The sequence below is a fragment of the Panthera tigris genome, chromosome E2 (assembly GCF_018350195.1).
Source record: "Panthera tigris isolate Pti1 chromosome E2, P.tigris_Pti1_mat1.1, whole genome shotgun sequence".
In the NCBI taxonomy this organism is placed as follows: domain Eukaryota; kingdom Metazoa; phylum Chordata; class Mammalia; order Carnivora; family Felidae; genus Panthera; species Panthera tigris.
The window spans coordinates 686,598-701,567 of record NC_056674.1 but is presented as its reverse complement, the minus strand read 5'-3'; the positions used below and the strand labels follow the sequence as shown (position 1 = coordinate 701,567).

The window sequence follows — 14,970 nt, the reverse complement described above, 5'->3', positions numbered from 1 at the left end:
TGTCCCTGTGCCACTCCTGACCTGCGACCCAGCACCTTTTTCTCCCTGCAGGCCCCTTCCTGGCTGATGCTCTGAGATGACACCACCATCACGCGTGGGTCCAAGGAAAAAAGGTCTCAGCGGGTTCCTACACTAAGGCCGCTGACCTCTCCTGGGAGTCACCCTCTACATGCCCTACTGGCTCCCAGCCCTTCCTGGAGAGGGATAAGCCAGAAATGGCCGCAGTGCCCCCGCCGGCAGTCTTCCCCTGAGTGGGAGGGCTGGTAAGGCAACCTAGATTCAGGGTGAGATGCACCAAAGGCATTCATCTTTGGGGAATGCACTCAACTATTGCAGAAAGAAAGAGTTACATCACATGGAGGTGATCACTAGAGGATGAGAAATCCTTCCAAGGTACTGGGTGGGATCCGAGGAAGCAATCTGAACCCAGCGGGTTTGCCCCACAACCTGGTCACCACTAAGGTGAGGCCAGCCATATTTTCACTCACCCATCAGGGTGTTTAGGGAGGTCCCTCCCCTCTGGCCAATCAGGATTAACATCTTCTCCTGAGGCTTGTGCAGACCTGCAGCTGGCTCACAGCACCCCCACCCCCAACCCCAGCTCTTGTCCGCCTGGGACGTAAAGTCTCCTGCACACGCCAAAGTTTAGTCTTCCACCAAACACCCAAGTGGAATTTTTCAGCGCCTTCTCCCAGCATATCCCGCTCTCATGATGGGAGAATTTACACTTTGGAAATTGGCAAGCACTACAAAGCAGGGCTGCAGTTCTGTATTTCTGAATGCCTGGATGTAAGAAAGTGAAGACATAATGGTAAGAATGCACACTAAACTTACACGTGTATGGTGTTTGGGGCCGTCACGTGTGCAGGACACAAAAGCAGCTGAGTGAAAATAGTGAAGAAATAGCCTAACACTGTTACTATGACTCCATACAGCAAAATGTCACACCATTTAAGAATGAGGAAAATTCGAATACATACCATTGTTGTATGCATTTCTTATTCATAAATGAAAATGGAAATAGCCATAACTCATCGGAAAGATAACGGGCAAATGATATGAACAGAAATTGTACCAAAGGAGATAGACAGGTGGTAAATAAACACACGAAAAAATACTCAAAATCAACACCCCTAGGAAATGCAATGGCAACAGCACTACACACTTATGAAATGGGCTGACATTACAGACTGGCACTATCGAGTAGTGGCAGGGACTGGAGGCACTGGAACTCTCATACATGCTGGTGGGAATGCAGAACTGAAGTTTAGATCACATTTTGGCAGTTTCTTAAAAATATTAGCACTAACCTACCTGTGACGGGCATTGCGCTTTGAGTCACACCACAAGAGAAAGGAAACCTCTATCCACATAGAGAACGGTAATGAAAATTTTTAGAGAGCACTTTGTTTACAAACGCCCAAACTCTAAGTAACCCAAATGGTCCAAACAGATGAATGGGTAAATAGTGGTATACTTCCAGAGAAGAAAATAGTAGCATTGCCTGGAAGGGACGTATACGCAAAGTGACCTCCAAACCTTAAGCAAGGGAATAGGTTGAGAAGTCCAGCTTGAGGAGAAATGGTTTATTTACGGACTCAGGGACAGAAGCGTGACTTTGGCACCCATAAGAGGAGTCGGTCCCTGCACCACCAATTCAGGAAGACAGGGTTTTATAGCCAAGGAGGCTGGGGAGTACCTGGAAGACTACTTGGGAGGTGAATGTTTCAGAACAAGCATCTGCCACAGGCACAGCTGGTACCAACAACAATGCCGGCTAGGGGTGTCAAAAAGGCTACCTCCCTGGACCTGATACCACCCTTGTCTTCCTCTCTCGCACGATGGCCTTGAGACGTAAACACCAGAGAGAATATGAGAGTTCAGACACCTTTGGATTATTTTATGACAGTGACCTCTTGGACACAGGACACATGGGTCTGATAGTGAAGAATTTCTGTGCACACCGATCCTGCCCGGTCACTAGAACACCCGTGGATACATATTTGTAAGAGATATACTCCACTAAGTGGCTAATGTCTCCTCTATTCCCTCATTACCCTATCTTCTAGATTACCAATTACAGTTCCCTTGCCCCTGTGGTGTAACACACGAATAGTGTGCATCAGGCCACAGGGCTCCTTTGAAGCATTTGGGGTAGATATTCCACTCAACAGTGCCTGGCAGTATGTGGTATCAGCTGTGGACAAGCAAAATATTCATGTTGTCTCCACAACCACTGGAGATGGTTTCATAGCCACTGGAGATGCTTCCTCTTCAGGGTGACCTCTGAGCACAGGAAAATTGCCGGCATCCACCACAGAAGCCAGATATACAACACAGGGGGCTGTATTATCCAGAACTGCCATAACGGTGTCCGACACACGAGGTGATTAGACAACAGAAATTTACTTCCACACAAATCTGGAGTCTAGAAATTGGACATAAGGTATCAGCAGGGTCAGTTTCTTCTGAGGCCTCTCTCCTTGGCTTGGAGATGGGGATTTCTCATTCTTCAAATGGTCATCCTTCCGTACCACTATTCTCAGCTCCTTTTTTTCTAAGGACACCAGTCATACTAAGAGTACTAAGACTCCATCCTAATAACCTCTCATTAAACTTCAACTTCATTCTCATGAAACATGCTATGTCTAACTACAGTCACATTCTGACATACTGGGGGTCACAACTTAAACATAGGAATTTGGGGTACATGATTGAGCCCACAACAAAGGTGTTGGGTCACAATGCGAATTCACATCCAAGCTGCACAGTATGAGTCGTAGTTATTTTTTTATTTACAATTACCCAAGACACAGTAAGTTTGGGATGCAATGAAATCTGTTCACTTCTTCATGCTGGCAGACGCCAATTCTGCTCTCAAACAACCCCTTTGAGTGAATACAACACATAAGGTTAAAGGTAACTAAACAAAAAAGGCATTTATTAATGCATAAACCAGAGCAAAACGTGGCACCACGTTCCTCTGCTGGTGACTTGGGTGCTGCACACATTGATCACAAACATCAGGAGACCAACAATGTCCTAAGAGACTCAGCCTCTGCAAGACACCACCCCAAACTCAGTTCAGGTAGGAGGGTCAACACCGGGTCACATCCACGTCCTGACTTAGAAGGGAACAAGGAGTTCCAATTACCCACAATGTCCGTCGCCAATGACAAAGCGCAGAGGTCTGCATGCTTGAGCACGGTGCGTGGTGGCTGATACACATGATGGGAACCTGGCAAGTGGCAGGGGTGAAGTGACTTTTGCTACAGAAACTGGCAGTGATTTCAATTGAGCAATGACTCCAAACACAGCAAAAGCACAACGCAGCTTCTGTATTTTTCTGAAATAGCTTCAAATTATGGGAAGTCACTCCCCTCTGGACATTCAGGTGAACAAAGTTCAACTCAGGTAGGTGTCTGCCTCGCAAACGGTTCTCCTCCACTGTGATTACACGAAGCAAGGAAACATCACCTTCTCTGCTACTTTAAATTCTTTCTGCAGTGTGACCTCTGAGCGTGGAATGAAGACAGATCACTGAACTAAAGGAATGGTCATGACCTCACCCATGAGGCCCTGCTCCAAGGTGAATTCGGATTTCAAAACTGTATCTTTGGTCAAAAGATTACCCATATTCTTCACATTTGTCTCAGCTCAGGCTGCTCTAACAAAATATCACAAAGGAGGGGGCTTGTAAACAAACAAGAAGTTTCCCAGTTGTGGAGGCTGTATATCTGACCTAGCATTCCGCATATGGCCTGGTTCTGTGACTGGTGCACCAGCTTCCTGATTTATAGATCATCTTCTCAAGCGACCGCACATGACTGATAGGGGAAGGAAACTTGCTTTAGAGATATTATGATATTAACCCCACTCATGAGTGTTCCACACTCCTGACCATTCTCAACTGAAATACCTCCCAAAGATATCACCTGTTAATACTATTCCATCAGCCTACTCCTGACATCATTGTTGCACAATATGCTAATTTGGATGTAAATTTAAAAAAATAAAAAATACAAGTTAACAAAAAAAATACTATTCCTTCAGAATGGGTATTCAACATAGAAATTTTAGTGAACATGGGCATTCAGGTCATCATGTTAAGAATAAAGACATTTTCTACTGTATAGTTTCTCATGTTGAGTACGTTTTTAGAGTTAGCTGAAAGACTTCCTAGATTCACAGCACCCCTAAGGCCTTTCTCTTGTGTGCACTCTTGCGATGATAACTAAGAGCTGGATGACTGATAAAAGCCTTCCCACATTCACTGCACTCATAAGGCCTTTCTCCTGTGTGAATTCTCTGGTGTTTTATGAATGTCGATCTATACTTCAACGATTTCCCACATTCATTACACTTATAAGGCCGTTCAGCTGAGTGAACCTTTATGTGTACATTGAGGGTAGTTCTTCGGGGAAAGGACTTGCCACATTCACTGCATTCATAAGGCCTTTCTTCTGTGTGAACAATCCGGTGAGAATAGAGGAGAGAACGAGCAGTGAAAGCCTTCCCACATTCACTGCACTCATAAGGCTTTTCTCCAGTGTGAATTCTCTGGTGTGACATGAAGGAAGAATTAGAAGTAAAAGATTTCCCACACTGACTACACTCATAAGGACTTCTTCCAAGGTGACAATGACGATGAAACCGTAGGGCACGACTATGACTAAAAGACATTCCACATTCATTGCATAGATAAGGCTTTTCTCCTGTGTGAATTCTCTGGTGTTGAATGAATGTCGACTTATAGTTCAAAGATTTCCCACATTCATTACATTTATAAGGCCTTTCACCTGAATGGACTTTTATGTGTTCAGTGAAGCTATTTCTTCGGAGAAAGGACTTGTCACATTCACTGCATTTATAAGGCTTTTCTCCAGTGTGAACTCTCTGGTGATACTGGAGGTCAGACCCAGAGAGGAAAGATTTGCCACATTCACCACACTCATAAGGCCTCTCTGTAATGTGAACTCTCTGGTGATGACGGAGGGAAGAAGTTGAGGAGAAAGATGTCCCACATTTCCTGCACTCATAAGGCCTTTCACCAGTGTGAACTCTCCGGTGTTCATGGAGGACAGAACTAGTGATAAAAGATTTCCCACATTCACTGCACTCATAAGGCCTTTCTCCCGTGTGAACTCTCCGATGATACTGGAGAGCAGAACTAGCGGTAAAAGACTTGCCACATTCACTGCACCTGTAAGGTCTTTCTCCTGTGTGAATTCTCTGGTGTTTAATGAATGTTGCCTTCCACTTCAAAGATTTGCCACATTCATTACACTTATAAGGCCTTTCACTTGAGTGAACCTTTACATGTACATTGAGGCTGTTTCTTCGGAGAAAGGACTTGCCACATTCATTGCACTGATACGGCTTTTCTGCACTGTGAACTCTGTGATGATAATGGAGGTCAGACGCAGAGAAAAAAGATTTGCCACATTCATGGCACTTATAAGGCCTTTCTACAGTGTGAATTCTCTTATGATAATGGAGGACAGAACTAGCAGTAAAAGTTTTCCCACATTCACTGCACTCATAAGGCCTTTCTCCAGTGTGAACCCTGCGATGATAACGGAGGCCAGTACTGGAGATGTAAGTCTTCCCACATTCCCTACACTGATAAGGTCTTTCCCCTGTGTGAGATCTCTGATGATATCTGAGAGCAGAGATAGAGGTAAAACATTTTGTACAGTCACCACACTTATAACGCCTTTCTCTAGATTGAACCTTCTGAGTAATTAAAACTGAACTATGGCTAAAAGATTTTGAACATCCACTGCAAACATAAACATTTTCTCCACTGTGCCCTCTCTGGGGATGAATGAGCACAGATTTGTGGCTTACGGATTTACCACATTTGCTGCACGTGTACTGCCTGGACCCAGTGTGAGCCTTTCCATTTTGACTAAGGACAGACCTTTTCCTATTGGATTTTTCACCTTTGCCAAACTCACGATGTCCTTCTGCAGTATGGAATCTCTGGTGGATAGTCAATAAAGATTTGTACCTGAATGTTTTCCCACATTCACTGCACACAAAACACGGTCTTCCAGGCTGCACACTCTGATCCTGAACGGGTGTATGCTCGGGACCAAAGGCTTCCTTGCATTTTCCCCAAGTGTAATGACCTTTACTACTCTGCAAAGTTTCCCTGCACTGGCTGATTCTCTTTGGCTTCTCTCCAGTATGAATGGCGTACTGCTGCAGACGAACCACGCCAGGCAGGAAGTCCTTCTGAACCTCTGTACAGGTAAAGGGCTTTCCTGAATCATGGAATCCATATCCCTTCCTAAAAGAGAGGGTGTCCACACTATTTCTGAAGGGTTTCTCTCCCGTATGCTGGTCCGGCTGCTGCTGAAAGTTTACGCTGAAGTAAAATCGTTTTCCACATGCCCCACACCTCAACAGTTTCTGGCTGCTTGATTTTCCCTGGTGCTCAGCCAAGCGGAAAACGTCTCTCAAGACCGGACCGCACATGTCACAAGGGTGGGTCTTCCGGGAAGACAGAGCTGCCTTGGGCGTGCTGGCCTGTGACACACCTACAGAAACACTCTGTTCAAGGGGTGCCTCCGCATCTTCTGCTCCACAGCAGCAACCTGAACGCAAAGAAACTCTCATGAAATACGTGGTGACTACAGTGAGGGGTAAGCCCGTCACACATATGCACCTGTCTCGTGTAGGCACGAGTTGAGTAGATGCTGTTCCAGACAGTGGAGTTGGAATTCAGGTGAAGGAGTGCCTGCTCTGCGTTACTGGGCCCCTAAAGTCAAAGCATTGTGGACCGCTCACTAGAAGGATACAAATTTAGGATGTGACACAAGGAACAGAGCCGGAATCTAAACCTTACATCTCTTCCCACAGCTTTGTGTAGGACCTTTCTGGCTGCTGATGTTTCGCTGAACAGAAGAGTGTGAGAAAATCCATTCACAAGACATTTGCTGCTATTCACGGTCAGTTTAAGGACACTGAACATCTCATGGCAAAATGTTCAGGGGTGAATATTACGGTAAACAGAAAGTCCAGCGAGAGAAATGGGTGGGATGCGGAGGCCCGAGAAACAGCAATTACCCCTGCGCTGGAAGTCACAGGACTACCAAAGGAGTAGAACACACAAGTACACAAACTCTCAATAGTGAAGAAGGAAAGACAGGAACGAGGTGTGGCCTTTGACAATGGCACCAAAGTCTGGTTGAACAAACAAAGCTGCCTAGTGTGAGCTGAACACAGTCCTGATAGCACACCTTCCCCGGCTGCCATTCACCGGAAATGGTCCCCCTGTGAAGCCACATGGTCATGTCTGCATCATGTCCGTCCTATGCTACACAGAACACTCTTTTCCTGTAAGCGCTAAGTGAGCAACTACAGGGCACAGGGAGGGTAGAAATAATGTAGGAAAAAAAGTAGATGGCCAGGGGTATTCCAGAGCTGCCCTGCACACAACAGACTCAGAAAAGTATCCTACGTGACTGATGTTGGCAGGACTGTAGAACAGGAGATGCCGTCTTTCACACCAACAAAAATCAATTCAACAGCTGTCTATGAATGACTTTAGACTCACAGGGCTCAAGGGCCCAATTAAGACGGACTACTATACTGTGCAGCATAAAAGAGAGCAGAAGCACGAAGAAAGGACGGCTGGAGACTATTATCAACGACACGAGGAGATGGGTAGGAAACGAGCTGGGGCATCTCTATCAGCCACAGGGCAGATGCTACTGCAGTCCCTGCGCAGGAGACGCCAGCTGCCTGCTCCAGGGGACACTCACACCGAGTTATCCAAATCCTCAAGGCCAAAGCACTCTTGAGAAAGAAGTTCCAAGCTGAAGGCAGACATTTGTGATTTCAAACTCTATTACGAAGCTGTAGTAATCAAAACAATACGCTACTAAAACATAAAACAGCACTAAAGCATAAAAACAGACCAGTGCAACGGAATAAAGAGCCCGGAAGGAAACCCACACATCTACAATCCATTAATCCTTGACAATTATGCCAAGAATACACTGGGGAAAGAATACTCTCCTCTCGGGAATCTGAATATCCAAATGACAAAACAATGAAACCGGACCCCCATCTTCCAGCACTTGTGGAAATGAACTCTAAATTGAATAAAGACTTAAACACGGGACATCAAAACCTAAAACTCCTAGGAAAAACGTATGGAAAATCCTAACTTAATTCCTGTCAGTGAGTTTTTGAATGTGACATCAAAAGCATAGACAAAAAGCAAAAACAAGTACCACTGTACAAAATTCAAAAGTTGCAGCAGAGCCAAAGAAATACACAAGAGGGTCACCTGGGTGGCTCAGTAGGTTGGGCGTCTGACTTCGGCTCAGGTCATGATCTCACAGCTCGTGAGTTCGAGCCCCACGCCAGGCTCTGTGCTGACAGCTCAGAGCCTCAAGCCTGCTTCTAATTCTGTGCCTCCCTCTCTCTCTGCCCCAACCCACTTGCATTCTGTCTCTGTGTCTCTCAGAAATAAATAAACAGTAAAAGAAAAAAAAAGTCAAGAGGTGGCATGTTGGTGAGGATGTGGAGGAAAAAAAACCCCTTGAACATTGTTGCTGGGAATATAAATAGGCAAGTTATGGAAAATATTAGGGAAGACCCACAAGAAAATTAAAAATAGAACTACCATATGGGCCACCGTTGCCATTCCTAGGTATGTATCGCAGGGAAACAAAATCAGAAACTCCACAGATGACCTACACTTGCACATCCCCCGCAGTATTATTCACAATAGCCAATATATGGAAACACCATGAAGTGTGGTGAGTGCTGTTTTCTTTAAGGTTTATTTATTCATGAGACAGAGAGAGTGTGAGTTGGGGAGGGGCAGAGAGACGGAGGGAGACACAGAATCTGAAGCAGGCTCCAGGCTCTAAGATGTCAACACAGAACCTGATGCGGGGCTTGAACTCACTGACCGCGAGATCATGATGTGAGCTGAAGTTGGAGGCTTACCCAGGCGCCCTTAAGTGTGGTGAGTGTTTAAAGTGACAAAGAAGGGGCACCTGGCAGGCTCAGTGGTGGCGTACCGGACTCTTAATCTCAGGGTTCAGAGTTCAAGCTCCACTTTGGGCACGGAGCATACTTTTAAAAAACTAAAATACATAAATAAATTGTATTTTAAAAATAAACGAATACAGTGACAAAGAACATTTAGTACACACACATACGTAAATAATAGGTCATAAAAAAAAGAAGGCAATGCTGCCACTTGCCACAACATGGATGAACCTGGAATACATTATGCTAATCAAATAAGCCATACAGCAAAAAACAAATCCTGTATGATATCACTTATAGATATTCTTTAAAAAAAGAAAAATCAGGGGCGCCTAGGTGACTCAGTTGGTTAAGCATCTGACTTTGACTCAAGTCTAGATATCAGGGTTCGTGAGCACAGCCCCACATCAGGCTCCCTGCTGTCAGCAGAGCCCACTTGGGATCCTGTCTCCCTCTTTCTTCGCCCATTCCCTGCTGGTTCTCTCTCTCTCTCAAAATAAATAAATAAATAATAATAAAAAAAAAAATCACACCCCCCAGAAGGTAGAAAGCTAAAAGCTAAGGAATGGGGGAAATGGAGAGATCCTGGTCAGGGGAACACATTTCCCTCTATAAGATGAGTAAGTTATGGGCGCCTGGGTGGTCCAGTCTGGTAAACATCCACCTCTTGATTTCGGCTCAGATCATGATCTCACCTTGGCTCAATGCTAAGCATGAAGCCTAGTTGAGATTTTGTCTTCCTCCCTCAGTCTGGCCCTCCCCTGCTCACATGTTCTCTGTCTCTCAAAATAAATAAAAAACAGTAAAAAAATTTTTTAAAGCTAATTGAGTTCTAAGGACCTAACAGCATGTTGACTACACTTGTGAATACTGTACTGTACGCTTGGAATTTGCTAAGGGAGTAGATATTAAGCTTCTCACTAACCACAAATATGTCAACTAATCGGGTGTGTTGACTACCTTCTATTTGGAACTAGTTTCCTAATGTATAAGCAGATCAAACCCTCATGTAATACACTTTCAAAATGGAATCTTCCTGGTCAGCTCATACCTCAACAAAACGGAAGGGATGGGGGCAGGTAGAAGAAGAGATGTAAACACCACCAAAAGAACCATACAAGACAGTCTTGAGAAGTAGCCCATAGTCCTCATAAGTACGACCCAGTCAATCCTTGCAATTTCTGGCAGAGGCAGGCAAGGAAATGTCAGCCAAAAGAAGGTATCAAAACAGGGGCCATAGAAAAGGCATGGATCTCAACACAGTGACCCGGTGGGTCAGAGGGTAAGCAAGGCACAATCCATTAGCGTCACTGACTGACTACTCTTTTACCCTATGAGGGTTCGGCACAGAGAGCACTGGAACGGCAGGGGAGAGAAAAGGGCACACCAACATCCCAGCCTTAGCAACAAATGCAACCACCACGGAAGCTGGGGGAGCAAGCAGGGCCCACAGTCCACACCCAAGAGGGACAAAGCATCCCCTAGGGAATGGGCAGGTGGGGGCTAAAGCGGGAATACAGAGCCCAGTCCAGGTCACTGGGGAGGGTGAGGGCCTTACCCAGGGAGGATATAAGTGTAAAGTTCTCCAGCATCACGTCATAGTACAGCCGTCTCTGAGCCTCATCAAGAAGTCTCCATTCCTTCCAGGAGAAGTAGATGGCAATGTCCTCAAAGGTCACACCACCCTGTCATGAAACGGACAGATGGCACCATGAACATTCTCTCTCGGAGAACCCACAATCTAAACCCTGACACATACACCCCATTCTCCCCAGCCACCCCAGCTCCTACCTCAGAATAAAGACCAGGTCCTGGTGTCATTAATGCCACCGTCTCCTCACCATCCCACCAATCACTGTGTTCGGTCCTCAGCAATAACAGGCAGGGGGTGCATAGATGCAATCTGCGGGGGCCAATCTGGGTTTAGCCCCCCAAGCGCCATCCTTTCTGCCTGGAAATTCCCGTGGAGTCTCCCCGAATGTGCCCTCAAACACAGACAATTATGGACCCGCCTCGACCAGTCAGTCTCCAATCCCAGGGCCCTGAGACCCTAAGCTCACACTCACACTCCCTCTCCAAGTGAACATGACCCTGTAGTCTGCATCTCCCTCACACCTTCACACCCCACAGTTGCGCCCCCACAGCTTCCTGCCCCACACCAAAGGATGCCCCCTTGACTCACACTGGTGCCTGTCACATGACACCCAAACGATGTGTGACAAATTCAAACAGGGTCCACTACGACCCCAGCACTCTCGTGGATCCCACCAGAGGGAAAGCCTCAAATGCGGCTGAGAAGTCCCCCTCGCCTGCCGGGGATCCTGGCTTCAGGGACGCACACCCACAGCCACGTAGCCGTTTCAGACACTCCCAGTCCCTCTAATACTTCTGTGCTGCCCATGCTGTCCCTCCAACAGTCACAACCCTCCACTCTGCACTGAACCTTTGTGAAAAGCCCAGCCCTAAAGGGCTCCCTGCCAGGCACAGAGACTCACAAGTGACCACACTGGCCCCACACCTTATCCATCAGCAAGACTGTGAAACGGCCCGGACACCAGAAAAGCGCACCACAAAGCTCTGGTGAAGCCCTACACCACTGAATAAAGGGCAGCCCCAGACTCCCTGTCACCTTGCCGCAATTACTCCCAGGTGTCCTCAGCCATCTCTTGTCCCATCATGCCAGGGGAGCCTTACCCACCCATCCATCTGCCACATCTTTCTCTCTCCTTCGCCTGTGCCCGCGCTGCCCAGCAGCCCCAACCAGGCGCTGAGCCAGGGAACCACTCTTCAGCACACCTCACTAAGGCCCTCTGACCTACTAATAGCACTGCCCCCCTACTCTGCACCCCCTCCTCAATGTGATCCAAACCTCCGCCGGGGCCACACAACTGCCCTCACTTTTCAAAGTTTCCATCCTGAAACCTGCCCCGGTTTCCCGGGTTTTCCTGTCCCGCCGCCCACTGGATGACGTCACTCACGCCTCTCTGAACATCTAAGACTTAACGACGTCCAAGCAACTTGGGAGATCTCCAAGGACAATCGACCTACTGCCACCTTCCGTCCAGCTGATGGGAGCGTCCAGCCCTTCTGCTGCTAGGACCGCTGAAAAGTAATAACGGGAAACCTCACTCAAAGGGAGTCGGGAGGCCGCAGCTGGGGGAGCTCTCACGCACTACCGCCATGATCAGTGCAGACCCGACAGGACGACACACTCGAACTTGGACTGGGAAACTGCCTCCTCTACTAGCCCAGACGGGAAAAGACAGGCTTTCGGGACCACCCACCCACAGCTCAGCCAATGCGAAGCCACTATACTCTCAATTCCCAGTTTACTCTCAGGGACTCGTAGATGTTAACAGCCTTCCCAACTTAGCCCCTTCCCCTTTCAAAAAGCCTACCTCTCTCGTGTCCTCCGGACTGGCCTACTGTTGAGCCTCAGCTTGCTTGTTCCAGACTGCGGTGCTCTTTCGTTCTCAAAGAAACTAGTTTTGCCCGTCAAATAACTGGCAGATTGTACTTCAAAGGACCAAAGCCCCCAGGCATTCCGGGACCCCTCCCTTTCTCCTGTCACCTGCAACACCCCAAATTTGCCTTGGCCCTTCTCAAACCCGGGGCCAAAATTCAACCGCTTCTCTGACATCCACGGTGACCCTTCTGGCCCGTCAACGATGACATACACTCGCGCAGGCACCCCCTCCTGCGCTCCCTGCCCCCTCTGCCCCCCACCCCTGCAATCTGTCCTCTCCGCAGCCAGACTGGACCTATCTATTTACACCCGGGTTACACCGCCTGGCACACCGCCAGCACGGATGGACTGGTCAGGCAGCCAGGTGACAGGCCTCACGGGCGCCGCTGCACCTAGCGTTCGCTGAAAGAACCGAGACCTGCCGTGCCCCGCTGGTGGCGCAGGCCCCCTGCAGCCCTGCACCAGCCGGCCCCTCTCCTGCAGCCCGCTCCCGCACCCCGTCACGCCGGCGCTCAGACGCGGGGACCCCGCCCGCGAGCGCCTCCCCGGCCCGGACACCGGGCCCTGGGCCGCAGGGACGCGAGCAGGCGCCCCGCGCTCGGGCCTGGAGGGTCAGGGGCGGGGCGGGTGGGCCCGGGGGCCGCGCGTTTACCTCAGCCGGGTCCCTAGGCGCGGCCGCCGCCATCGGACTGTGGGAGAACTGACACTCGAGCCCGCGGTCCCAGTTCCGGCCCCGGCGGGGAGCAGCCCGAGTGGCGTCAGCGAGTCGTGACCCCCAGTCTATGCGGCGGGGACGTTGCCTCCCCTCGCGCTTTGTTAGTTTGTCACCTGGTCCCCGAAAGTCCGCTCCGGAACCTTAGAGGTTGAGCCGACCTGAGGAAAGGCCAGAAGTCGTCCGAGGGGTGAGGCCGGAAGTCCCGCCCCCAGCGGCTGCGCACGCCTAGAAATCCCTTTCCTGTTCCCTTGTTGGCTCCTCGCTCTGTCCTCTTTGCCCAGTGTCTTCCGGGTACCTTAGCTCCCAGCGCAGTAGCTGAGAGTGGGTTCTGTGCCCTGGAGCTTTGGAGCAGAAGTAGCTTCTGCACCCGGAGCCTGGACACGCCTCACCTGGCAGGTTACTGGAAAGTGCTGGTCCTACCCACGGGGAACTGCTTTGGACCTTGTTAAAAACCGAGAAGAGCCCTAATTTCACACCCCATGAAGTTCAATCAGCTTCCAAAGGAGAACTTATTTTAGATGCTCCCACGACCTCTTCGTAACGGAAATTACACCTCATTCCGTTGTGTACAGTACTTCAGAAGTCAAATTAATGAAGATTTGGGGTGATGGTGGGGTGGTCTGTAGCTGACGGCCAATAAAGAATTCTTGAAGACATCTTTGGTGCAAAAAGGTGATTTTCTTAAAGCACGGGGACAGGACCCATATGGAGAGACTAGTTATATATTTGGGAATTGGGGGAGGTAAGTCACTGTGAAGTTTCCAATGAGATTTTCTTATGCTAAGGAAGAGTCACAGGATATTGGAGGCCTAGCTATTGTCAAGCTAAGGTTGTTTTTCCCTCTAGCAAAGCATTAGCATTAAGACAGTAGGATTTCCTGGAGAAACATTTTACTCTGCAGCCTCAAGTAGTTGTCAATGGGCTGTGGGTTATAAGGAAATTTAATTCTATCTGCCATTTCCTCCTGCCTTTGTTCTGACATCAAAATGTGTCTGTGCACAGCTGGAAAGATGTTGTTGCTCTTCAAATGCTTGCAGCCTGAAGTGTTAGAGTCAGTTTGTAATTGTTTAGAACAATAGAAAAGTCCCTGTTACCATAAAAATTCAGCCCAGTGCATTTTAAAGGTCTTTAGGATTAGTCATTCATTTGTGAATTGGGCGGCATCACATCTACCAAGTAGAGGGAAGCAACAAAGGGCTACAGAAAGCTTAAGGTAAAAACTTCATAAACAGGAAAAAAAAGGATCATGTCAGGTGGGGTCACTTTGTTATGGGACAAAAAGGTCTTATCAGGGGAATACCTCATCTTTGGTGATGGAAAGGGTCCATCCATATGGCTAATAACCTTTTTGGTATTGACCCCAATATTCCTGACTGACCAGTGGAAACTAAATTTCTGGGGTTGGTTGAGAGTACAATGAGTTTAGGTATTATGCCCAGGTTTGGTGACATGGCCTAGCAGAAGTGACTCCATCTGAGGCCTGTGGTTTTCTTTGTCACACCCTATACAGGTCAGTGACAGGGAAGAAGGAAGAGGGGTGGTAGGCCACCCTGAGTTAGGTGAACAATGACGAGGTTAGCCACTGGTTCTGATGAGGGAGTATGAGGCAGGCTGAGAGGCAAAATACAGGCTGCACCCCCCTCCCCAACCAAGTGGAATATGTGTGATATTCCTTAGATACTCCTGGCTACTGAACAACAAAGGAAAGAGGTTAAGTGCTTGCCATGGTAATGTGGGAAACTAAGGCAAATGAAAAATTAAATTTCCTTACTGC

The 14,970-nt window shown here is 48.1% G+C and overlaps 1 protein-coding gene across 1 annotated transcript; it reads right to left on the bottom strand.

Moving 5' to 3' along the window:
* Window positions 1-2,782: 2,782 nt before the first annotated feature.
* On the bottom strand, window positions 2,783-13,404 carry LOC102962684 (zinc finger protein 345-like). The gene is made up of 3 exons (XM_042969821.1): window positions 13,134-13,404; window positions 10,574-10,700; window positions 2,783-6,602 (listed from the first exon to the last, which is right to left on the bottom strand). The coding sequence occupies exons 1-3, from the start codon at window positions 13,164-13,166 to the stop codon at window positions 4,186-4,188; spliced, it is 2,577 nt and encodes an 858-aa protein (XP_042825755.1). The 5' UTR covers window positions 13,167-13,404; the 3' UTR covers window positions 2,783-4,185.
* Window positions 13,405-14,970: the final 1,566 nt, after the last annotated feature.